We start from the raw sequence: 27,365 nt of genomic DNA on the forward strand, positions 1-27,365 counted from the left end.
CATGATGATGATAAGTTTATTGAAGTATAATTTCCTTACACTCTTTAGCATAATAAAATTTTCCCAATTCCAGAAGAAAGGATTAAATGGACTACACTTAAAGTATAAAATTGAGACAGTATGCGAACAAGAAAGAAACTAAAGGAAGACTTTTCTAGTTGTTCCAATCTATAAATTCTAACAAAAACAAGTCATGTGAATTACCACCATACTCAAGATGGAGAACCATTCCATCACCCTAAAAACACCCCCTTGTGGTAAAACCCTCTCCTTACCCCCAGCCTCTGGCAACCACTGATATGTTCTACTGTTCTGCCTTTTCCAGAATTTTATATAAATGGAATCATGAAGTATGTAGCCAATTCAAGGCTTGCTTCTTTCACTTGGCATAATAACATTTAAGATTCATCCATGTTTTTACATGTATCAGTAGTCCCTTCCTTTTCCTTGCTGAGTAATATTCCATTGTATAGATGAGCCATGGTTGGTTTATCCATTCATTCCTTGAATGTGCTGTCGCATCACACAGAGGTCTGTGCAACATCTCATGAAAGAAAGGTTTTGTGTTTCTTCTCTCTTCTCAGCCAAACACAGTCTATCAGAGAAATTGTTGCTGTCATGTGTGATCTCTACACTTCAGTTATGCTAGATTGTTATCTTTATAGTATTTCCTGAAGTGTAGAAAAATGTGAAGAGTATTTAGACAGAGTATGTATGTTTTCTTTTTCTTTGCCCACAAGCATCAGCACTAGATTTTTGTCTATTTTGAATACAGATCTTGTTTCTATCTCTTATTACACTCTGAAACAAGTTTAAACCCGTCTGTTTATTGTTTTTCCTTTTTTTCTTTTTAAGGAAAAATCTGGTCAAGCATCTCTAAAGGAAATATGTCACTGTTTTAATATTATAGCTTTTTTATTGAATTGCAATTATTATATAAACAGGGATGCCAGAATTTTAAAGTACTGCTTTCAGTTTAAAATTGGACTTGTTCCACTAAATGTCTATGGTAATAATTTTGAGATATCTATGCCAAGAGATATATAGTTATATCATAAACACTGCACTCTGAAATTCAGGTTAGAATGGAGAAGGGTGACATGAAGTAATTATGTGATGGGAATGTCTGAATTTGTAACCTCTGTGTACCTTTGATTTATGATTTGGTAAAAATAACTTTTAAAGAAAACCTTCTTGGATTTCATAACCTCAATTGAAAACTTGTGGGATGCTGATTATAACATGGAGATTTACTCTAAAAATTCAGAGCTGACCGCTAGGGCTGGCTGGGTGAATTAGTCATTTGCTTTCTAATGGGGGTGACCTTAACTTGTCATATCCCCAAGTAAAGAACAGTTGTTCAGATTACATATTTACAACCACAGCTCTTATACCTAGTAAATGGGCTCTGCAGACAGTCTTTTAAGGATACTAGATGCTGCTTCTTCCTTTACTATCTGTAAAAGCATGCAATTTCCATCAAAATCTGAAAATGATTATTTTGGAACCTAGACAGATGAACTAAAATTTATCTGAAAAGGGGAAAAGTGAGTAGATAGCTAAGAAATTTTTGGAAAAATGAGACAAATAAGGAGGTGTGTGTTCTTTCTCACCAGACAGCAAACTATATTTTGAAGCTATAGTAATTCAAACAGAATGGCACAGGAACTGACAAACAGACCAGTGAAACAGAGCAGGGAATCCCAAATAGGCCCATCTATGTCAGGAAATTTGGTGCATGAAAAGGAGACATTTCAAAACTGCAGGATAGATATTTAGTGAATTTTATTGAAAGAATTAGCTAAAACTTTTTAGAGAAGAGTATAAAGTTAGGTCCCACCTTTAAATAAATAAATTCCAGATGAGCTAAAGAGCTAAACATAATAAATGAAACCTGTGAAAGTATTAGAAGAAAATAAGAGAATATTAGCTAGGGTGTGGAAGCCTCCTAAGTAAGACTTTAAACACAGAAAGTTATAAAGGAGAAGAAGATATACTAAACTTACGGATGAGAATCACTATAAGATAAAAGTCAAAAGTCACAGGAGTGGTTTTGGGGGTGATACGAAGGAGTGATTTTCATGTTTTACTCAATATACTTCACCATGTGAGGTTTTTTTTTTTTTTACAACAATGTATTCACGAGTTGTGTAATTTTCTCAATGTGCTTACCACAGTATGTGGACCATGACAAACATGCACATAAATTATAGCAGCTATTATTGTTTTCAGACCCCTTTCCTCACTTACAGGGATTCCCGTTTAGAAAACGTAACTCCATGTCTAAATGTATTTTTGTAAAATTCTCTTAGGTTTTGAAAATCACTGCCTTGTTGTTGTTGTTGACACTCTGGACGCATTTTTCTACCATGCCTCATTACTGCTTGATGCAGAGGATAAAGGATTCAATTCTCTTAAATGCACTGTGAGTGCTGGCTTGCAGGGTGCCTAGGGATACGCTGCACTCTGGGGGAGATGTTGGGGAGGCAGGGGCAAGAGGTTGCAAAGGGGCCACGAACCCGCTTTAAGGTGTACAGAGTCTTGCTAATTGACAAGACGTACGAGTACAAACCACTAGAGCATTTGTAAAAGCGCCAAGTTGAGTGTAATCAGCCCAGGGCTGGACACTGGAGCATGGCTAAGATCTGTGCCCTGTGGAACCTCCAGAGAAGACCTGACCCTCCAGGGGTTGGGAAGAGGTGGAGCAAGGATCCCAGAACCGGCAGGCAGGCGTTTCCGGAAACTTGTCCTGTCCTGCTCCCTGGAAGCAGACCTTTTTCTCCCTGGGCCCAGGCTCTGAGGTTGGGGTGACTCGCAAGTGATGCTCTAGAGTGCCGGTTAGAAAGTTGGCTTACTTGGGAGGTAGATGGCCTCTCCTGGGGCTGCAGTACTTTCCCTGAGCACGTGGGCCAGGGCCCTGGGGCTGGCATCCAGTTGTCCCGCATTTTCATCTTCTCCATGTGGATTTTCATGCCTTTCCTTCCCTGGTGGGGATTTTTATGTGTTGTTAGTTGACTTCTCTCCATGGGTAGCCCAGTAGGCTGGATGTAGTCACCGTGAACATGTTTCAAGTATTGGGATTGTAGGCCTCATGCTTTGCATCTAAATATCACTTAATTCTCATAGCAGCCCGTTTCAGATGAGGAAGCTGAGACAAAAACAAAACCATTATTTGCTCTAAGGTCACACAACTGGTAAGTGACAGAACCTATGTCTGCCAGGCTCTGAAACCTCCATTTTGTCCAATAGGCTGCTGGACCTAACCCAGCCCACTCCCCTGTGACTATCACACCCTTTCTGTGGCTCTGGAAGATCTGGCCAGAGTCCAGCTAGTTCCTAAAAGAGCAGCATTACCATGTCTTGTCCCTCTGCACAGGGGGAGGAAGGAGCTCTGGACCAGGAGTCCAGATAGGCTCCGTGAAGCTCCATCATCTCTATCCTTACACTTTGTCACTTATAGACTGGTGACAACCTCATCTTCCTTACCCACCTCAGAAGTTTGGAATGGTCAGATAGAGACGATGATACTACTACTAACAGTGACTTTCCTAAGATATAAAGACTTATACCAAAGTAAGGTGGTGTCAATAGTAGCAGCGAGGGTGCTAAACTTTCCTGTCTAACGTGTAACACAGCAGTTGGGAGGGGTCTTTTATCCTTCCACTGATACACTTTGCCTAGCACTTTTCTCTTGATGTTTTCCCCTACTCTCCCTTACTTACAAAGCTATGAGCAGCAAATGCAAACCTTATTTATATATGGAAGGGAAAATAGCCTTGTTAGATGAAGGCACGCATTAGAAATGTAGGCACGTCTTAAAGCAGGTATGAACGGGGACTCCTCCCTTCATAAGAACTTTTGGGTGAGGTCTGAGCAGTGCAAATGACTGAAGTCTTTAATTCTGTTATGTAACATGGCTGTCCATGCTTGGCTGACAAGGTGGTGGCCCATTCTGTGCTTTAGGAAAACGGAGGCGGGGCTAGCAAGTTAAAACATGTGCTCTGATAACCTGTCTGATGCTGTAGGAGAAAGGACAAGGAGGAAACTGAGTCCGTTCCACAGTTTAGGGTCCTTTGAGTGAAACATGGACAATACACATTGACATCTTTATTGGGTTTGTTTGCTCTCTAAATACCCTCTGAATTGTGTTAATGCCCATTGGCTCTGACCCAGAGGCAAATCACCAATCGGTGGTGCAAGCTCTCTGAAGCTCACTGTACCGCAAGATCACAGGTTGACTGTGAAAGCAAGGTCCCACCCTCAGGCAAGATGCCACCCTCACAAACCTGTGACTGGGAGGTTACCCGGAGCTGCTGTTAAAGGTGGTCAGGGAGTCAGCTTCAAATGCGTTGCTGAAAATCAGAAAATAAAATAATTGCTTAAACATTCCTCCCTCTGAGATGGTTTGAGAATCTCAAAGCGGGTGCTGAACAGGAAAATAGTCGGTGTTCTTATGACTCAGGTACCCAATTCATCTCACAGATGACCGGCTCTAGCCACCGTAGTGGTTTTACCCATTGCGTGGTCCTAAATCATTTCCCCTGCTTGGTAATGTCTTTGTTTGTTGTGCTTTGAATGAGTCATGAATGACAAAAAGGATAGGGGATAGGTGACTCAAATTAACAAACCATGTAGCAGTGATGATTCCCCTCAAGATGATCTCCACTGGACCTTTAGGTTACATTCATCTGATCAAAATTCATCCACGAAAGCTGTCTCTCGTTTTATCCAATGTAGCTGTTATTTATTGGAGTAAAGAGTGTTCACCCCTGCGATGTGTTGTTTGAGAAGTGGCTGCACTTGCAGCTGGAAATCTCTCTCGTGTTGTCATCTAGATACCAAACATCATAATTGGAAAAACAAACCAGAACATTTCATACAATTCAAACGCAAAACTTCTGAATATCCAAGAATTTAAATGGCTGGGGTTTTTTTCTATTCTTGATGCCATCGGTATCATATAGGTAGCTTTTCTCTGTATTTTAAAATGTATCTTTTAAATATTTAAAAATGACGTATATTATTTAAATTTGCATCAGTAAATCATCTTTGTTCTTACGGATTAATCTGAAGGAAATGAAACAGGGCACATCCCTTGTGAAATAGGGAAATTTGTCTTGATATTTTTAAAGATTGTTTTTAAGTTCTTGGATAGCATATCTAATATATTTATTTAAAAATCACATTGTTATATAACTGTTGACACAAATAATCAGTAAACAATCTATAATAGGAACAGGAAGGAGTTTGATTTGAGCCAAACTGAGGACTATAGCCCGGAAGATAGCCTCTCATACGACTCTGAAGAACTACTCCAGAGAAGCATAGTTTTCAGCACAGTTTTATATCCTGTCAGAACAAAGAACACCAAACAAGTCAGGGATACATTCTTTCAAAGTAGAAAAAAAAAAAAAAAAGACCAGCACATACATAGCGAGTCAGTATGGCCTTGGCGCCTGGGAAGGGAATCTTACCATTGAAGGGGTACCAGCATTGGCATCTCAGGAAAGGGAGGCGTTTAATCTTTATTTTTACATGGACGTTCTTTACTTCCGGTCAATGCACCCTTTCATTTAATAATTAAAGCAGATGTACAATGTATGTTTGGTAGACCACAGCCACAGGCAGGCTGTGACCATAAAATTCAGGTCAACCCACGTATGAGCCAGAATGACTTCCCCATACCTCAACATGTGACCATTTCTTTTGTCATACCACGCAGAACATGATAAAAATTACTTTAAGCAGATCTTAGAGGTTTTACAAGATTGCATCTTATTATGAAAGAAGTCCAAGAATCAAAACGTCTTGGCAAAGCTGAAAGGACTGGAGGAGGCTGCATTTGCTCCTAGGGCATAACAAAGCACCACAGACTCCAAGGCTTAAAACAGCAAGAACTTCTTTTCTCACTGTTGTGAAGCCTAGCAGTTTGAAATCAAGTGGTCAGCATGGTGGTTCCCTTCTGGGGGCTCTGAGGGAGAGAGTGTCCCTCACCGCGTCATCAGCTGCCAGTCGTCGTAGGTAACCTCCAGCATTTCCTGGCTTGTAGATGCATTACTCCAATCTCTACCTCCGTCCTCACACTGCCTTCTTCTCTGGGTCTCTCCAGGTTCCTTTCTGACTCTCAGAAGGACACTCTCACTGGATTTAGGGTTCATCCTAAACCAGTATGTTCTTATCTGGAAACTTAACTGATTTCATCGGCAAAACCCTATTTCCAAATAAGGTCACACTCTGAGGCTCTAGATGGACATCATGAATTTGGCGGGGACACTGTTCAACCCAGAGACTTGCTCTGACTGCATCTCCAGTTTGCGACAGAACTAGAGTTCACAGTCAGATTCCTGGCCCACGGCCCTAAAGCTGTTCTTAACCTCTCTGCCTGGACCCTCTTCCCTCTACCATCCATCCAGACCCCACGCTTTGGCCTCCTCCCAGCCCAGCTAACTCATGCTGGACCTCAAACCCCTGGTACTTCCTGAGGAAGCTTGCCTGTCCACACCCGCCCCCAAAGCAGGCCAGTCTCTTTTAGAAGCTTCTGAAGTAACCTGTGCTTCTGTTGGAAGAGTCTTCATATAGTTAAAGTTATTTTTAACTTTATAGGATATAAGTTTTTATATTTTTACTATCTTATATATTAATATTATTTTGTTAAACATTTACTTTCACAGTGAATAAATTTAGTATGTATTATTTATATATTACTATTTCATGTTATATAAAATTGTTTCAACAATCCATGGGATTAATTGTATAACTGACACATTAATTTTAAAAATTAATTGCAGGTAGACTGTGAAAGCTCTGAGGGCAGGGATTCACTGCTTTGTTGGCACTGAGCCCGATGCCTGCACTCAGGTTTTGAACCTTATTCTTGTCCTATCATTTCCTTCATTTTCAGAGAAAATCCGTTCCTTGGCACAAGACCAACTCCCTTCTGGGTCTGCTGTTGAGCGCCTCACCGGGGCCTTCCCAGTGGGGGTGGGGCTGGGGGAGGAGTTCTGTGTTTTCTCTCTTCAACCTCCACATTCGTCCATGGAGCTGGATTGGGGGTTTTCTGAGGGAGTCTCTGTGTTGCCTTGAAATCCGAATACAGCTCCATTAATTCACCCTACCGGGATTTAAGAAAAGAATGAAATCTGAAAACTCACTGTTCTTATTTGTTCTTCCTCTCAGTTGCTTTTTCTTTTTTTCCTTCTATCCCTCACCTCTGCCAGAGGAAGAGTGAGAATTGGGGCATCTGAACTTTAAAAAACAGACGTTTTCTTCTTTGTAGACTCTTCGATCTGGAACTCTAGCCATTGGAAAGAGCCCGTGAGAGGCCTCTTTGGACTTAGTCACATAGTTTTTTATATTTTTTGAAGATGTTTCAAATGAAACTGGACCTTGTAAACTTTGTGCCTGATCACTTAGAGAACCCTGCTTTTCAGTTCTTTAAGAAACAGCAAAATCAATGTTTCCCCCAGATCTCCTTTTGTCAAAGTTAACTTTTCTTTAAGTCCTACCTGGAATCACCCCCTTTTGCTCAAAGTGCTGGGGGCGGGTCGCTCTTTTGAGGACAGGTGGTGCCAATACCTAAGCCCTGGGAGAAAGTTGGACAGGGAGGGTAATTAAATAAATCTCATCTTGGGAGATTGGGATTGACATATATACACTAATATGTATGAAATAGCTAACAAATAAGAACCTGCTGTATAAATAAATAAAATTAAAAACAAATAAATAAATCTCATCTTGATGCTCTCAGTCCATAACAGCTAATTTTAAAAGACTGCAGTAAGTCTTTTAGGAGGAAATCTTTTTTTTTTTTTTTTTTTTTTTTGCGGTACGCGGGCCTCTCACTATTGTGGCCTCTCCCGCTGCGGAGCACAGGCTCCGGATGCACAGGCTCAGCGGCCATGGCTCGCGGGCCCAGCCGCTCCGCGGCATGTGGGATCCTCCCGGACCGGGGCACGAACCCGTGTCCCCTGCATCGGCAGGTGGACTCTCAACCACTGCGCCACCAGGGATGCCCATAACAGCTAACTTTAAAAGACTGCAGTAAGTCTTTTAGGAGGAAATCTTTGAAGAGAACTCATGATGAAAATTGTTAACCAGAGCAGAAGAATCCCCTAGTTATGGACTGTGGCTCTCTTAACAACACTGGGCCTTTCCCAGAGCCCACGTTGAGTCCTTTAAGTATCTGGCGAATTGGGTGCTTCGACCCCTGACCTGGAACCCCTCCTAAAGCTCCCATCTGTGTGAACAATGGGTGCAGTTTGTTCCTCAGTGTGGGGAGCTAGAACACTTAAGATGCCCCTTTGTGAGAAATACTTGGGAGTCTAAAGGGAACAGTGCCACAGTGGAAAACTCTCATGTGTTTTTTTTTCCCCCAGAGGTTCGAGAAGATCCTCTGGTCAATGCTTTTGTTTCTCCCCCTTTCCAGATTCTTCCAGATCACACTCTTCCTGGTGTGCAATTCAAGAAATAACTTTGGGGGGGGTGTTTATTTTTCCAGGCCAGCCCATGGCTCTGATTTTGTTTTTGGATGTTTTCCGTTTGCTCTACGTAGGAGGGTTCCAATTCTAGTGTGTGCCCTCTGCCAGCTCTTTCCTGTTGAGAGCATTTGGTAATGAAGTGAGTTCCTAGTATTCTAAAACATGCATGTGACTCAAATACCCGCACCTGCTTACACCTCATACAAAAGTGGAGCTGGCTGTTCACGCTGGAAATGTTTTGCCCTGGAGCTGAAATCGTGTGTCTGCAGAGAGACCCTCTCTCGATATTTAAAAAGACATAATGTTGACTGTCTGACGGCATTGTCATATATTGAAATATTTAATATTAAAGCAACTGGGCTTTTGAAACTCTTGCCTCAGAAAAGTGAACGAGGCCCTTTTAAAGGAGGCATCTGAACCAGAAGGGAGATACCTGTGACAGATGTATCGTCCAGATACCTGTGACAGATGGAGGAAAGGTAGGTCAGGAGGGAGTGGGTGCTGGGAGAGGAGGTCTCTCCTCGCACACACGTGCATCTGATTTATTTGTGGCAGTTGCTTGTGTCCCCGTGAGCAGCGGCATAGTTTACAAAATATTCAGGGGTCAGCCCATCTCACAGCTTGGTTTGGGATGGGCAGCCTCCCAGACTCCACCCTGAGTTTTGGGGCAATTCCAGGACCTCTGGAAATATCCTCAGAGTTCAGGTCAGGCCAGAAAGCTTGCAATTGTTCTGGGAGTTGGGAGCCTGACACTGGCCAGATGGACATGGAAGCAAAACAAGAGGCCACCACTGGTCTGTGTTTTGAAAGACATCTGTCTCTTGTCCCTGGCAGAGAATATGGCCTGCAACCGACCATACTCTGTGCCAGTTGTCCCCCTAGCCTGATTTCCCCACACCCACACACACATACCCATCCTTCTCGCTGGGATGACTTAGGTCCAGGAGACCCTCAAGATGCCTCTCGGTCTTGGGTCAACGAGGCTCAGCATCTGAGGCACGTTTGCGCTACTCTTCCAGATCTTTCGTTTTGGAATCCATTTCTGACTCTCTGCCTATCCCTGTGAACTTGATTTTCCCAGGGACTCCTTTTCACCCTGACTTAACTGTGGTTCTCTTTGCCCCATTCCAACCACAGAATCAGCTCTGACCACGCCCCTCTGTGCATTCACCTTCTGCGGATTCTGTCCGGGACATTAGCCGCCAACAAGTTTAACTGGTTGACCTGTGATCACCTAGCAAATTTCGGAAAGCGTAAGGAACTGACATTTATCGACCTGTACTTCTCGCCTGGTGGGAAACCAGCCGGCTTAGTCCATTATCCCATTTAATCTTCCCAACAGCCCCATAGGTAGATGAGACTGAGGGATTCATCTCTGAGGTACCGTGTCCTCCTGCCCAGGGGCCCAAGCAGCAGTGCTGACACCTGAACCAAGTGTGCTCTCGCTCCACATAGTTGATTTTGGGGTGAATTCTGATGAAGCTGTTTAGGGAGAGTGTGAACAGAGCCTCGCTCCGAAAAAGCTCTTTGCTGTTGGTTTTTCCTGTTACCAGCCAGCAGATTTAAAGGAAGTCTTTGTGAATGCCAGCCATCCAACTTGACTTCTCAAGAATGCTCTGCTGGCTGCTTCTGTACTCAGATTAGCTGAGTTCTATCCATTCCCGACAGGACTTTTTGGCTACTCTTATTTCCCAACATCTCCCTTTGGGAAAATATTTTGTTATTCTCATCCTATCGCCCTCCCTCACATTGGGCTCTCCAAGGAAGCAGAGGCTGAGTTAGAGCTAAGAGAGTGCAAAAGAACATCCGTGGAAGGAACAGGGAGGGAGCAGGTATGCCTGGGGAGCTAGTACTGACCGTGCTGCTGTGACAGAGTCAGCGTGACAGGGACCCTGGAGCCAAGCCTGCCCGTTAGAGGGGTCTCCCTGGGTGGAAAGGGTCAGGCCTAGCCTCCCCATCTTGACTGCCATTGGCCACGTACTGCCCCAAGAGAGCGTGACCTTGACCTGAAAGCTGAGCCGGACCTTGATGAAGCTCGCAGCCGGAGGTCGTGAGCTGACTAACACACTCCTCGCCCACTGGACCTTCCTCGAAGTCCTTCCTCGAAGGGACATCTGAGTGGCGCTTCAGCCTAGGGATTTGCCTGCCCCTCCCTTCTTTGATTTCTGTCGGCCTGTCATCACCTGACATCATGTTATCTTCCACAGGGATCCACAGGAACAATGCTGTGGTGTTAAGACACCTCTTGTTTACAGCCAGAGGTGGACGCAGACCGCCTGCCCTCAGGAGGGGCGGTTCCTTGTAGGGAGGGAGGTGTCCGGCGCACAGTCCGCTTGAGAGGCCCCGGTCTGGAGTGGAGGCGCCCCGGAGCTGCAGGGAGGGAGGCAAGGTGGCCACGGTTCAGGGCGCCCCCGAGGGGGGAGGCCTACCTTGGAGGGCATAGCTCCTGTTAGCCGTTGTATTGGACCTTGGCTGCTCTGGGATCCCGGGCTGGCTTGTTAGTCCTCTGATTTGGGTGATCTGAGCAGGTGTCGCCTTTGCTTCTCCAAAACTCGCGGGGATTGTCTGCGTCCAGCTCATGGCTGGGGTAGTTGGCCTCTTCTACCCACACTGAGAGACCACCACCCCTCCCAAGTATTCACCTGCCTCCGGGCCGACCTGAAAATACCTCTTATTTTCCCTAAGACCCCTTTCTTATGGGTGTGGGACACATCTTGGGTGTTAACACACCACTGAAGTGGAATCCCTTACAATGTTCATGTGGCGAGAGGCTTCTTCGGCTGTTAGAAGTTGCTGCCCTTTTTCTTTATCTAAACCTGGTCATAATGAACATTAGGATGGGCACACGCTAAATCCCAAGGTCATTGCCTGGGTTTGTTTACCATCAGATGGAAATTTGAATCTCAGCTCCACCTATACCAGCAAGTTAATCTCTCTGAGCCTGTTTTCTCATGTCTCAAAGATGGATCAAGGTGATATTTGTGTGTAGTTAATACACAGCGTATAAAGTTAATCAATATCGGTACCCGTTCCCCTTGTCTGTTACCATTCGTATTAGTTTTTGGCACTTCTAACATAAACGCACCATTAAAAGCAAGCTTTGCGTTTTCACGCCAGTGTTTATGCCCGTGCACCCAATAATTTATGGTTTCTTTAATGCTTCACTTGCAGTTATTTTAAAAATCCCAGTAGATAAATACAAAATGCCTGTGCGTTTTCCTTGTCTGCACATAATTAAGAACGAGGGACCACAAATGTCAACAATGTCACAATTACAACTGGTCAACAGACACATGAAGAGTATACTGATTGGAAGCCCAGATTTTAAAGTTGTTCTGTCCACATCTATAAGGACTTGGCTTATCTGTTTTTCTAGGCCAGAGTCCACATCTATAAGGACTTGGCTTATCTGTTTTTCTAGGCCAGAGTCCACATCTATAAGGACTTGGCTTATCTGTTTTTCTAGGCCAGAGTCCACATCTATAAGGACTTGGCTTATCTATTTCTAGGCCAGAGTCCACATCTATAAGGACTTGGCTTATCTGTTTTTCTAGGCCAGAGTCCACATCTATAAGGACTTGGCTTATCTATTTCTAGGCCAGAGTCCACATCTATAAGGACTTGGCTTATCTGTTTTTCTAGGCCAGAGTCCACATCTATAAGGACTTGGCTTATCTATTTCTAGGCCAGAGTTCTATTGATTTGGCTTTCTTATAACTGAAATCCTCCAAACTAAGAAGAGTCTTAGAGGATCATGCAGATGGATGGAAAACAGGGAAAATATCCAACAAATCCAGCTTCTAAGGAAGCTTGGAGAAGAAGGTTGCAAAACTAAGAAAGTCAGTCTACATGAACCTTTGTAAATCATGAGACCTGTTCAGCCCTACCACGCCTGCCAGAGAGCCTTCGAGAAGAAAGAAAAACAGAAAGTCAGATTTTAAAGAATCCACAGTACACTGTAGAGAAGAGATTCAGGAGAAGAGTGCCTGGTATTAGCCAGAACACATTAATGGAGGTAGTCATTTTGCAATTTAAGTATCTTTTCGCTGCTGAAAAACAGTGAAAGAAATTCGAAAAAGAAGCCCATGATTTTGATGGAAGCTGTTTTGACATAAGTGAAACCAGGCTTGGCATGAGGTAGGGGCAGGCTCTGGCCAAGCCAATGGAACGGACCCTGGAAGGATTGAGACAAGCTGGGGAAATTGTTTCAAGATGCAGCTGGATCCACTTGAAAGGGGAGGGAAGTGGAGGGCACAGACATTTCATCAGTGTTTGAATTAGCGTTTGACTGGTGGCATGTGCGTTCAGAGATGCACGGGCCCCCCAGGAGTCTCCCTTCTTTTAGCGCCACCTCTGGGGAAAGGAAGAGGGTGGTGCCTTTCGAATGGTGCACCGTGAGGGCTTGAGGATTACTGGCTGGTTGTGAACTCAGATGCAGTTGGTTCGTGGGAAGAGGGACAGAAAGGGAGAACGCATGTTACTAATTCTCATAGCTGCCAGCAGCTTTCACCGTGGAGGGGCAGGAAGATGTGGCAGGGACGGTACGGAACTCAGTCCCTGGGTCATCTTTAACGCGTTTTTCAGGGCTTGGTGATTCTGAGCCTAGAAGATGAATGACCATAACCTTTGGGACGCAAAGTCTGGCTTCAGTTACCCTTGAGTGTTGTTGGTAGCCAAGGCAAGGTCAAGGGCAACACCGTATGTGGAGAAGCACAGGAATTGCCATAGGAAATGCACCTGGCAGGGCTGGGAGGGGATGGTGGATCTCAGGTAAGGCTCAAGGCATGGGGAGTGGGCTGCTTTGGATTTTCTCTTTCTCAGACCTGATCTTCAGCTCTCAGGGGCAAGTCATAGCAGAGCCCTCTATGATGTAAAATAAGTGTCTTTGGCTGGCCAGTGAGCGGGGCATAGGAAAGACATGGAAGTTTCCTTAGCACCAATCCAGGCAAAAGAAGTACATAAGAGACTTTGGGTCCTGTAGTCCCTGGTAATCTGTCCTGAACGAAAAATAACGTGGAGAAAATTTAAAAGGCAATGCAGTTGTAAAACAAAAATGAAAAAATGAAATGCAGAGTAACATGAATATATTAGCATATGATATACATTATATACTATTACATTTGAATGGTGTTTGGAATCCATGCCTGGTTAGCGTTAATGAGGAAGGATTTCCTTTTAAAGCAGAGCTGGTTTATGATGATATTGGAACAGTGAGGAAAATCTAGGAAGCCAAATGGGAAAGAATGCCTCCTTCACTTCAGTGCTGTCACGGGAGGAACTTTGAAGGTAGGAGAGGCTACCAGGGGCTTTATAGCGTAAACTGGAAGGAATGGTGGGTATTCCCTGGAATAATGTGAGGGGAAAAGATGGGTGAGATACTGGCAGAGCCATGAGAGCTATCTCCTCGGGATAATTGGGCATGATCTGAAGGAAAATGAGAAAGATATCGAAACAGCATTTTGCATGAATCGAGATTTTGTACGATATAAATGGCAGAGAGGATGCAGAACGAGGTGAAGTCTGGTGACTGAGGATCTCCTAAAAAGGAATTGCTTTTAAGAAGCAAGACACAGAGACCGTGTATTGTATGATGCCATTTATATGAAATGTACAGAAGTGGCAGATCTATAGAAACCGAAAGTGGTGGCTGAACTGGGAATGGCATTAACTGTAAAAGGGCATGAGGGATCTTACTGGGGTGGTGAAAATGTTCTAAAACTGATTTATGGTGGTGGTTGCACAGCTTGGTACATTTCCTAGAAATCACTGAATTGTACACTTGAATGGATGAATTATATCAGATGTAAAATATGCCTCAGTACAGCCATTTTACCAAAAAGAGCTTTTTTTATTTTTTTAAATAGAAGGGATCTTTTCACTGACCAGTCATTTTTTTGTGGTGCTTAACATGTGCCAGTGATTGTGCTAGACTGTGAGGGTACAAAAGTGAGGATCTTTACAAAGACGTAAGCGGGCAATTTTCAAAGAAGGCAGAGAAATACTAAGAATTTTGGCCTCATTAATCATTACTGACTTGCAAATTAGGACAGGAGGTAGCTCTTGACTGTCAGACTGGCAGAGATTAAAAAGAGTGACAAGTGGTTCTCTAAGACACTTCTGGTGGGATTCTAAATTGTCATACCCCTTGCTAGAGGAAAGCTTGGAAGTACATACAAAACATTTGACTGTGCTTTGGACCCAGCAAGAACTTCGGACCCAGAAAGTCCACCTAAAGGAATTTATCTTCAGGAGGCTTTAAATATCGACACTCTGACACCTCCCAATTTTTTATCTCCAAACCAGTCCTCTGCTCCAACATCCAGATTCAGATGTCTAGCTGCCCACACAGCCACCACACGAGCATCTCAAACTCAGCTCATCCGGAACGTAACTCCAGAATCGATCTGGGCATCAGAATAGGTCAGGCAGCCCCACCGCACAGAAGGCCACTCTACCAGCCTCAGGGGATGGCAACGCCATCCTTCTGGTTGCTCAGGCCAAACACCTAGACACCACCTTCCTCTCACACCCTGTATCAGATCCAAAAGCAAAGGCTGCTGACTCTGCCTCCAAAACTGATCACGATTTTGGCCACTTCTAACCCTCTCTACTGCTACTCTGCACTGAGCCAACTTCTCAGTCACTGGAATTTCTGAAGATGATCGAATATCTGGTCTGCCTCTACCCTTGCTCTGCCTATAGTCTATTCTCAACACAGAAATGAAGGGATCGTTTTTTTTTTTTTTTTTTTTTTTTTTTTTTTTTTTTTTTTTAATGTTTTACATGTCTTTGCTTACTTAGTCTTTTTTTTTTTTTTTTTTTTTTTTTTTTTTTTTTTTTTAGTATTTATTTATTTATTTATGGCTGTGTTGGGTCTTCATTTCTGCGCGAGGCTTTCTCCAGTTGCGGCAAGTGGGGGCCACTCCTCATCGCGGCGCGCAGGCCTCTCACTATCGCGGCCTCTCTTGTTGCGGAGCACAGGCTCCAGACGCGCAGGCTCAGTAATTATGGCTCACAGGGCCAGTTGCTCCACGGTATGTGGGATCCTCCCAGACCAGGGCTCGAACCCGTGTCCCCTGCATTGGCAGGCAGACTCTCAACCACTGCGCCACCAGGGAAGTCCCTGAAGGGATCGTTTTAAAACATCACATGACTCCACATCATGACTACATATCACATGACTCCTGTGCTCAGGGGAGTTACCGCTCCCCATTTTGCACAAGTCTTTACAACAGTCTTGCGTAAACTGGCCCCTGGTATCTCTCCTACCTCACCGCCCCTCCCCATTCCTCTCCTCCTCGCTGCTCCACACACACCGGGCACATTTCCAATTTACCACTTTTGCACTGGCTCTTGCCTCTGTCTGGAACGTCTTCTCCCAGGCAGCTGCGTGGCCAACTCTTTCATCTGCTTCAAGTCTTTGCTCAACATACTTAAAATTTCAATCTGACTCTTCCAGCTCCTGGCATACTCAATCCTCTTTATCCTATTCAATATTTTCCATTTTCCATAGCACGTCTCACCTTCTAACATGCTATTTATTTGGATGCTTTTTTTTTTTTCCTTTTTTTTTTTGCGGTACGCGGGCCTCTCACTGTTGTGGCCTCTCCCGTTGCGGAGCACAGGCTCCGGACGCGCAGGCTCAGCGGCCATGGCTCGCGGGCCCAGCCGTTCCACGGCGTGTGGGATCTTCCCAGACCGGGGCACGAACCCGTGTTCCCTGCATTGGCAGGCGGACTCGCAACCACTGCGCCACCAGGGAAGCCCTGGGATGCTTATTTTAATAGGTCTGTTGTTTAATTGTCTGTCTGCCCCTGCTAAACTGTGAGCTCCCCAAAGATGGGCATCAGTGTGTTCACTGCTGTACCCCCAAATGCCTAAAACAGTGCCTGGAGTATAGTAGATATTCAATAACTATTTGTCGAATGAGTGAATGAATGAATTTGTAATGAGCAAGTAGTAATTCTGTAAAAAAAAAATAGCATTATGTCATGAGTGAAAAGGAAGTGAAAGGAGTTCCTATGTACAGCGTCTGAGCTTGTCAGTTCCCTCATGAGGTGAAATTGACTCATTTATGTACAGCAAAGTCAGACTTCACCTGCATGCCCTCTGCCCCCAGGGAAAATGTGACCAACATCATCAGTGTGAGTCAGCAAAGCTGTGTGGTTGAAGTTCTAATTGGATTCTGTATAGACTGCAGGTTGATCTGATAGAGTCACGAGAAACCCTGATTCACTCACAGTAATTGAATAAAGAAATGCAGTCATTTGCAGATAGAAGCCTAGAAGTTGTCTTTTGTGGGGCAGTATCTCTGCAGTATGTTTTATAAGGTCAGTTCTTATTGTTGATCAGGCATTTTCTCCTTAATTCAGCTTCTGAACTCCTCTTTCCCAAATGCGTATGGGTGCTATTCAAAAAGCTTTTATTGATTCATGAAGACATGAGGTACAAGAAAACCTTGGAGGAAAACTGAAACTTCATGTAAACTTATTGCAACATGATAGCAAGGGCCACGCTTCTAGTTCCTTCCTGTTAAAGCTGTATTGGAGTTGAAAATGTGGAATGCGTCCTGGTGTGTAGAGATACTTTGCTGTGAGGGTGGTGACTTTAAATTAATCTTGTTAGTTTGAGAGGGGAATTTTTAAGATAAATATGAAAATCAGTGATACCTTGTTGCATGGAAATCAAAATAATTTTTTCAGTGATCGGATGATTTAGCTGCTTTTTATCGAGTATTTTTCTGCAGTGTCCCCCCCTACCTGTACCCCTTTACATCCAGAAGCTCTTCATAGCAAACAAAAGGAGAACCAGCTCTTGCTTCAGCACAGAATGGATATTGCAGCCAGTGGTTGCAGGAGATGAAATTTAAGCAGGGTAAGGGCAGAACCGTGTATACTTAATGCTGATGGACACAAATGTAGCTGCTGCCTTCGAGGCTGACACACTGAATTACATCAGTATTTGTGGAATCAGAGGCTAGAGCACCCACTCTCTTTATGACTCCGCTTAGTATAATTCCACCTCTGTTTGATTCTGCCTGAAAGATTTAATTTCAATATTGTTTTGATGTAAGGTATGTACTGATTTTTATTTCTTAGTCGCTGGTGTGAAGGATAATATGTCACTGAGCTCCTTTGATAAGTTTGATGTTGGAGAACAAGATCAATTATAAACCGAGTTAGTCGGTGTATTTTTCTGCTACATGTCAAGAACTATGATTTTACCCAACTAGTAAGCGAACGAGTTAGCCTGCCACAGTTTCATGGATGCCAGCAGAAGATAGAAGATTCCTGGATCAGGAATGAAAGACAGTTTATTATTCATAGAAGTAGCAGTAGCCGGAGGATCAGCATATTTGCACCTCTTCCCCACATCCCAATTCCCCTAGGGCAATGTGGACCTCCGTCCTGGTGTATAGATGGGTACGATTTAAATTTCACCACTGCGTTTGTGGAGGTTACAGGTTTCGGTAGCTCATCTGGTTTGGGTTCGAATGGCTCACATTGTATCATAGTTCGGACAAAAAAATTTTTTTCAAATATTCACCCTGATTCTTCACTCTCAACCTGTGTATCTCAATCCAGATTTTATGATAAAAAGGTAATAAATACACATTTTATAATAAAGAGAACATATTCCTTTATTCATGGACTCCAGATAAGGGAGAGGAGGGGAGAGTCGCTGAACCCAGGCATTTGTGGTGAATAGAGGAGGTGAGAAGTAGTAAAAATGGGCTTCCTCAGTTACCTCCCCTACCCAGCAGTTGGAGTACAGTGTTCTAGTTACGTCTACACTAGGCCTAGACGCTGATCTATTTTCAAATCCTCGTTGGTGCCTGAGTCCCATCTTCCTGCATCTGCTCAGAGCTGACTTTCCCCTGTGTGAACTAGCGAGGAAGGAGACTGGGTTCTCTCCAGAAGGGGCCTTAGGAGCGCACCAAGGGTATCAGTCACTCTTACCACCATGATATTCAGCACCCAAATTCTGCCTTCAGGGTCCCCCAGAGAAAGCTTGGCTTTTTCTAGGGAGGGTCATAGAATCTGGGAGAAGCGTGCCCCAAATTCAAGGTAGCTGGTAGGCAACACCCGAGAGAGACTACCCTTGGGGAACCTAGTTCCTAAATGACTCAGGGAAATGATGTTTATCATCTTCCCATGCCCTCCTGGAGAGCTGTCCAAACTTGCCTCCCTCTGTTTCCCAGCCAAGACTTCACTGGGGAATTAATCTATATATTTAACACTTGCTCTCAGCCTCTTGTCCTCTGGGAACCTACAGATTTATAACCTCAGACGGTCCTCTGGATTAATTAGGCTTAGCAGGTTTTCAAAGGACCACGAACAGCTTTTCAGCCTCCCATTACTTCTTAGGCGAGAGGAAATCATAGGCAAGAACAATCGATCTCCGTTTGTCCTGTGTGTTAGACAGGGTGGCTATTAGCAGCTAGTCTCGCTCTAGAAAACTCAGACCCTATAAAATAACTTGTCTATAAACATCTTCTTGCAGTCAGTGTTTAGTCTCCTGCTGTCTGTACTGGGGACCTGACATACTCAGATGAAGTAAGAGTAGCTGCTTTGGTGAAAAGTTCCAGAATTCTTTTATGGGTTCTCTGAGTTATACAAGCCCCTGTAGTACAGGCCAGGGTCCAGCAATGGCAATCCAGTTCCTCTGAGTTACACGCACATGTGTGCCCACGGTTCTGCCCGGTGGCACCCCTCTGTGGGTTCACACCATGCGCCAGGCGCCAGCGATCGATGGCTGGAGCCCCAAGATGATTTCTAGAGGCACCTGGAGATCGCCCCTTCCAAGGGCTTTGGCAAAACAGTCCCGAATATCAAAATTGTACACCTCCTTCTAGCCCTCTTTTGATAGAATCAGACTATGAGTAAATAATGGGTGTCTTTGGCCTTCCAGCATGTCTCCTGTCTTTGCCTCTCTCTTATCTCCTGCCCCATATCCATCTGGATCTTCAGACTCCAGGCAGCTCTATCCCTTCAAGTCCTCCAAACATCCAATCTCACCTTCCATCCCCTTACCAGGATCCCACCCCTGCAGAACCCAGGCTCCAGAATTATGACAGCATCAAGAAACAGCGAAGGTACTTAAACTTTCCTTTGGATAAAGCACTTTTTTTTTTTTTTTTTTTTTGCGATACGTGGGCCTCTAACTGTTGTGGCCTCTCCCGTTGCGGAGTACAGGCTCCGGACGCGCAGGCTCAGCGGCCGTGGCTCACGGGCCCAGCCGCTCCGCGGCATGTGGGATCTTCCCAGACCGGGGCACGAACCCGCGTCCCCTGCATCGGCAGGCGGACTCCCAACCACTGCGCCACCAGGGAAGCCCGGATAAAGCACTTTTTGAGGGAAAGGGATCTAGTCAGACACGATGCTTGCAAAGGCCGCGTGAAATGAAGAACCACAACACATTCCAGGGGGAGCGTTCAGGCTAGAGCTCAGACCCTCATTTCTGGCCTTTCCTTGTTTATCTTAAGGCCAGCCTGGGATGGCCAAAGTCAAATAAATTTTAATTGAATTGAGTGAATAGTTTAACATGCCAGAGGAGAGTTTCAAATTTTTGGAAGAAACCAAAAAAATAATCATATGGTAGAAAAGCTTCTGAAAAGCTAATTCTACCTGTTGTTAATGAAGAGGAGACCTTCTAGTTTTCTAAGTCACGTGATTGTATTTCGTTTCTGGTTTCTCTAATGTTGACTTTGAAGTTTAAAGATCCTAATGGTGGGTAAGAATCCTGCTGAACAGAAAAGGGGATTTGGAAGTAGGAATGAGCCAGGCAGGTCCCGGAAAAGTTAGGCAAGTCATTTAAAAACAGATGGAGAGGGGTGTGGCAGCCTTACATTTAAGGTGATTCAAAGAATCGTAAGAAAATTACCCGCTGCCTAATAGTGTCTTTTTCACTAACTTGCTACAGGTGTCCATAATTCATTCATCACACTGCCTTCAGGATGACCTTAGAAAATGCAGTGTCCAGGAAGGAATACAGTAACCTGTCATACAGTTCCCTGAAGGTGTCCGGATCTTATTTATGGCTAGGAAGCCAGGGAAGGACAGGGAGACGGTGCAAAACTAGAGATCAACTCCTCTTGCTTTGTAATTTTGCTGAGTGTGGATCCTGAAGGAATAAAAGACTGTCAGTCGTGGAACCTTCCAAGGTTCTTGGAATGCCCGTGAGAGTAGAGATGGGAAAGATATTCAAGATCTTGTACTCCGAATCAGTGGACCAGCCTTTTTGGTACTGAAAAGAAGGTCCCTGTGGACAAACCAAATCAAGTTGTCCAGAGTTTTAGTACAAAAAGTAGAGTCCCAAAAGCAGTTTTAGAGGAATTGCCTCTCCAGGTGAAATCTCTTCCAGGTTGATGGTTAATGTCTTGGAGGCCTAGGATGACTTGGACATAAAAGGACTGCTTCTGTTTTTCCAGGTTTTTGTTTTATCCTTGTCACTGGGATGGCTTGATCCTCCTATCCCTGGAAGTCAAAAGCAACTTAGAGATGATCCATTTACAACCTTCACTGTGCAGATGAGGAAACTGAAGCACAGGGATGGTAATGATTTAAGAAGCAGAATTGCACAGAGGACGTGCGTGGTTGGGAAGCAGATAGACCTGGGTCTACCAGTGGCAGCTATGCGAGCTTGGGCAATTTAGTTAACATTTCTGAGCCTCAATTGCTTCTTTTGTCAAGAGAGTTCTTAAGGAGCATCTACTCAAAGAATAAATTTAAAACTTGGCCAATATTATTACATTTGCTGGGGTTTTTTTGTTTTTTTTGCGGTACGCGGGCCTCTCACTGTTGCGGTCTCTGCCATTGCGGAGCACAGGCTCCAGATGTGCAGGCTCAGCGGCCATGGCTCACGGGCCTAGCCGCTCCGCGGCATGTGGGATCTTCCCGGACCGGGGCACGAACCCGCGTCCCCTGCATCAGCAGGCGGACTCTCGACCACTGTGCCACCAGGGAAGCCCTGTTATTTTTTTTAATTGAGAAATAATTCACGTAACATCACATTCATCATTTTAAAGTGTACAATTTAGTGGGTATATTCATATATCCACCGTGTTGTGCAACCATCACCACTATCTAGTTCTAGAACATTTCCATCACCCCCCGCAAAAAACCTGTGCCTATTAGCGGTCAGTCTCAATTCTCCTCTGTCTCCCATCCCCCAGCTCCTGGCAACCACTAATCTACTTTCTATCTCAATGAGTCTGCCTATTCTGGACACGTCCAATAATGGAATGGTATACGGCCTTTTGTGGCCTGGCATCTTTCAGTTAGCATAATGCTTCAAGCTTCAACCATGTTGTAGCATGAGCTTCAGTCCTTTTTATTGCTGAATAGTATTCCATTATATGGATATACTGTATTTTGTCTGTCGATTCATCTGTCAGTGGAAATTTGGTGTAATTAGCATTGTTTTACGTGGTTGGGCCAAAGCTATAACAAAAACTTGGGTGTCTAACTCTCAACCTGGTCCTGTTTTTACTACCCCATCCTGTTTTTCATAACATCTGAGCATACGTATTAGATTAAAAGTAGCGGTTGTTCAGAGGAAACCCTTACAACCTGGCTAATTACTCTTATCGTTTTATATCTTTAAAAGATTTTATCCAGTATGGAAAAACATACACAATTCAAAAAGTAAAATCTAAGCATTGTAGAAAAATGGTGCAGAGAACCAGGATTAATTTTCAATTTCTAGATTCCAGTCTAGAAAGGTCTTCCTGCCTCTTCATCTCACTGTAATTCACAGAACAACCTGAAGTCTGTACAGTATCTTTTATCTACCTGGTTTTTATGTGTAAGTTCATTACCATGGCTTATAACCCAGGATCAAAGAAAGTTTTTACTAGCTTTGGTCGATGTTTGAGGACCCTTCTCTCTTGTTCACTTTACTCCAAGGCAAAAATTCAGAATTGTTCTCTTCTTCTGTTAGACAGTCACTGTCATTGCATTACCCTGACCATTAGGTAGGGGGATTATATGCCCTTGGCTCAGAACTTAGTACATTTCAAACACGACTGGTCATCTCTCCTTATGACCTGGCCCCCTTCCCACATACTGACTGCCCCAGCTCTCAAGTCTGGTTTGGTATACTGGGAAAAGTTCTGTTTTCCACATTGCATTGAAGATGTAGGCAACATAGCCCCAGGCCTTCTTTTTGTGGGACTTGAAGCCGGGAAGCAGGTCTGACTCGTTAAGGATTTGGTGGTTGACATTCTTTGCTTGGGAACCAGTGACGTGTAGTATGTGGCAAGATCCCAGTGGTGAGGGCATCCCCTGGGTTCGTCTGGGGTTTGTGCTTCCTTATCTTGGGTGGCACTGGTGGGAGATCCAGCCCAGCCTGGCTTCCTGACGTTGAGCAAGTGTTTTCTTTGCTGAAACTTTAACGATCTGGTCCTGGATGCCGCTAATTACTCATCTGTTTGAGGTTCTATTGTTATTCTTTAAGATCTGGAGGAGTCATTGTATGTCAGGCTTCACGTGCATTATCTCATTTGTATGATTTCCTGCTTCTAAGTGTTTGGCAGTCCTCAGATACATGTGAAAACGACTGAGCCTGGCCCTCGTCTTCCTCAGGCTAAACGTCCCTCCTTCCTCCCACTCTTCCTGGTTGCCACAGTTTCCAGCAGTTGTCGTCCTCCTGGTTGCCCTATGTCTGTGTTTTCCACTTTGTCAGTGTTCCTCTTCATGTGATGCCCAGACTGGAAATGACACTTCACGTGTGCTATGAACAACCAAACTAGAACCATTACCAAGAAACGAACCTGATCCTCATTTCATGCTGCACACACTTGCTGTGATTCTTTACTGGCTGCATCTTAATACCAGCCAACCCCTTCTACCCGCCCCCAGCTCAGCATCTTTTTTTCCCTTTAACTGCTGTGGGGCAAAGGTTCCTCTTGTGCATTGATTTTGTTTTTCCACTTTGGGTCTTTCCAATCTGTGGCTTTTTTTTTTGAAGTGTAGTTGATCTACAGTGTTGTGTTAATTTCTGCTGTAAGTTTCTGCTGTATAGCAAAGTGATTCAGTTATTCATATATATACATTCTTTTTCATATTCTTTTCCATTATGGTTTATCACAGGATATTGAATATAGTTCCCTGTGCTATACAGTAGGACCTTGTTTTTTCTCTATTCTATATATAATAGTTTGCATCATGCAGTTCATTTTTTTTTTTTTTTTTTGCGTTACGCCGGCCTCTCACTGCTGTGGCCTCTCCCGTTGCGGAGCACAGACTCCGGACGCGCAGGCTCAGCGGCCATGGCTCACGGGCCCAGCCGCTCCACGGCATGTGGGATCTTCCCGGACCGGGGCACGAACCCGTGTCCCCTGCATCGGCAGGCGGACTCTCAACCACTGCGCCACCAGGGAAGCCCGCAGTTCAGTTTTTGATCCTGTGAGCAGAACTGTACATTTCCCCCAATCTATTTCATCCATTTTCCCCTGGGGACTCGCAGTGCTATCCCATCAGAACGTTATGAATGGGAAGCTGGCATCATTCTGATGTAACAAGTTGTTGAGTGAATGGAGAATAATTTTTTTTTTAATGATATGTTAGGATTGGCTCTGTTAATAGAAAAATCCTTCTCTGACTACCTTCGTAGGGTACTCTCATGAGTCATTTCCAGTTCATGGTGGTTTTTTGGTTTGTTTGGGGGTTATTTTTAGCATCAACAATTAAATAGATTAAAAGAGTGAGTGAAGTGCACAGCCTCTTAAGAAGCTTAGTGCCTCAATCACTTGGCCAGGACTTTAGTCACATGGGTCCTGTGTGGGCCATCAGATGTGTCAACCCGTTGCGTTGTTCTTGGAGGATGTTTGGAGGGTTTTAACCAGCCCCTCTCTGACCCCCCTGTGTCCCTTGCAGTTACCTGGCTGAGCAGTGCTGGAATGGCGGCTTCATCTACCTGATCATGCTGCGCCGCTTCAAGCACCAAGTCCATTCTCCTTATAACGGCAACAGTAGCAACAGCTCTGAACCAGGAGAGACGCCTACCTTGGAGCTGGGGGACCGAACTGTGAAAAAGGGGAAAAGAGCAAGAAAGTTTGCAGTCATTGCCAGGCCTTCTACCCACAAAGCCACTGAAGAATCCAGGAGCAGCGCTGGCTGTGAGTTGGACAGTGACCCTGTGTCTGAACTAGACAATGGCCTGGACCCTGAACTGGGAAACGGTCATGTTTTTGAGCTAGAAAATGGCCCAGATTCGCTCAAGGAGGTGGCTGGATCCCATCTAGAGAGGTCGGAATTAGACAAAGGGATTGCAAAGGCGGACGCCCCTCTGCCCACAAGCAATGACAGACGCCGCTTCTCAAAATCTGGGAAGACAGACTTCCAATCCAGCGACTGCCTGGCACGGGTAAGGTTTGCCTTGGTGGTAGAACCTGAATTTTCAATGAAATGTTGTTTGCAGTTGCATTTAAGGTTTGGAAAATACATCTAAGATGACTTTGCATTTAGAAACTGAAAGATTTATTAAGATAAATGATCATAGGACATGACAATAACAACAAAAAAACCAAGTCATTTTATCACACTTAAATAAAGAGCTAGCCGAGTGATCCTAAGGCGGAAAATTCAAGCCTTCTGTGGTATAATTTGAGTCATATGAGGCCCAGATAAAGTACTTGAACTGCATCATTATTTATCACTGCTGTCACCAGTGGAATTGCCACTGCAAGGCCAAGAATTCCTGGTGACCACTGATAGCATAAATATCCAAGCCTTGGTATTACACAGGACGGATGTCCAACCTGCAGGGAAGCATCTGCTTTTATTTTTAACATTTCAAAACCAGTGACATTTTCATGGGATGGTATTATTATATTGCTGAATTCCAGTGAAGTTTGGAAACTTCACAGAAATCTCTGATACTATGATATCCAGCTGTGATGGTCAGAGCTCACCTAAAGGCAAAGCAGATATGGTCTGGTTCTGAATGGTGATAGACACGCTTCTAGCCTCATATCGTCTCCCCCGTTATAACCAACACTCTCTTGTTAAGTTACATTTCTTTAGGGTCAGCATGCTTGTTCCAAGAATCCTCTTGGCCAGGTATTCCTCTGGGTTCCTAACAAAGCAGTAACTAGCTAGATGGTTCCTGATTGGTTTCTTTTCTGACTCAGGAGAGGCCCTCTAAGGATGAAAGAGGAAGTTGGAAGGATGGAAAATGGACACAGAGGAAGTATCGAGTTCAGCTTTGCAGCCTGGGAAATGATGCCCTAGGAGTGAATGTAATTTCTAGTAAGGCTATTGCATGCATATTTCTGCAACTGTAGCCAATCTGTGTAATGGGTTGAGAAGAATCAAAATAATCCTTCTCTTAAGGGCCCATGTTCCTTCATTTGAGGAGCCTTACACAGAGAAGGTATATTTGTGGATGGAATTTACAAACAAATGAGAAGAAAAAAATGAATGTTTCTATTAATGGTTTTCTACCAGTTTTATGCCCCTCCCGCAAAAAAGGATTAAGGGCAATAAAAATATTATAATGTGTATGATATTATCAATGAATACTATATGTTGATGTGATTGTTTTCTTCTGATGATTGTGAATATGCAGAAAGCTTAAGGTGAAAATGACAAGTGGGTAGCACTGGTTCATTTTGAAGTGTTAAGGTACCGAAGTTTAGGGTGGAATCTCACACATTCAGTCCAAAGAATAGGTTTTCATCTGGCCGAGGACACAGTGGGAATTATTTGGAATGATTTTAAAAGAAAAAATGCCACACCAGACTTGTAAGAGAATACCATCCTCCACTCATCCTGATTGAAGGCAATAACAAAAACTTGAATTTCTGGATTAGGCTATGTTAAGACTGCACATACCAGAGTTCCTTTGCCTGGTTTTTGTACTCAAGGTCAAATGTCCAAGAAGATACAAATGAAGGGTGAAAAAAACCAAACCATGATCTATTACCTTGGGGATTTTTTTTTTTTTTTTGAAACCCCATGCCTATAGCGAGGAGAGACTTGACATCTGGAATTCTTCATAACTGTTTTAAATCTATAGACTGATGACTGACCCTGGATTGTACTTTTGGTCTTAGAAAGTCAGGATGGGCCGCACACCTTCTCAGGCATGGATGTTTCGGTACCCTCTTCAACCCCAGAAATGGCCTCGTTAGATGCATTTACCTGCGATCGTTAGGGTTGGCAAGAAATAGACCTTCATAGCTTTCCTCCACACCCTGGCATCACCCAAACTGGGACCAAGAGACCTAACAGAAGTCTGCTTAGGTTCTTGGTATGAATAGATTTATATTTTTACTCCAGGACGAGCCCAAGGTCATGCTAAAATGGAATTTCCAGAAAAACAAAAATTAGCTATTTACCTCTTAAGCCTTGGGGTAAAATTCCATTCCATTTGAATAATGGGAGATTAGACATGTCAGCGTTGTTCCGTTTCTGCTTTCTTAATGATTTAATATATCTACAAAGACTTAATAAATTACAGACAAGGCTTATAATCATTCAGACCATTTTTATTTGTCAGGTACTTCTTTTTCATAGACTCTTATTTCTTACAGGAAAATAAATCCTCAGACTTTTTTTCTATATTCTGTTCTGCCTTAACGGACCTAGAGGAAACATATTTCCTTTTAACAAATATCTCCTTTTAAAAAATGGCTTGTTTCTGTAAAGTATTAACACGTAATGATACACATGCGAACAGATTAATTTTTTAAAAAGTTGGGCCCATCTTCTAAAGCACAAGGATCTCCTAGGACATAGATACGCAATTTTAGAAACGAGTTCAAGATTCCTTCCTCTCTGTCTAGTAAAGATCATTGCTCATCCAAGGCAACATATCCATAATGTGTATTTTTGTAATGCTGCATGGTGAAAGCGAATACAACCAAACTCAGTCACATAACAA

At 43.9% G+C, this 27,365-nt stretch overlaps 1 protein-coding gene across 1 annotated transcript in view; it reads left to right on the forward strand.

Moving 5' to 3' along the window:
* Positions 1–27,365, forward strand: part of PDZD2 (PDZ domain containing 2) — a gene marked incomplete at its 5' end in the record, with an annotated part of 239,749 nt that overhangs the window by 116,583 nt on the left and 95,801 nt on the right. Inside the window, one exon of the mRNA XM_082650455.1 lies at positions 24,356–24,845. Within this exon, the coding sequence (XP_082506581.1) occupies positions 24,356–24,845 (490 nt within the window). The remainder of the gene's footprint in view (positions 1–24,355; positions 24,846–27,365) is intronic.

The sequence above is a fragment of the Grampus griseus genome (genome assembly GCF_964374135.1).
Source record: "Grampus griseus genome assembly, chromosome: 3".
Taxonomy (NCBI): domain Eukaryota; kingdom Metazoa; phylum Chordata; class Mammalia; order Artiodactyla; family Delphinidae; genus Grampus; species Grampus griseus.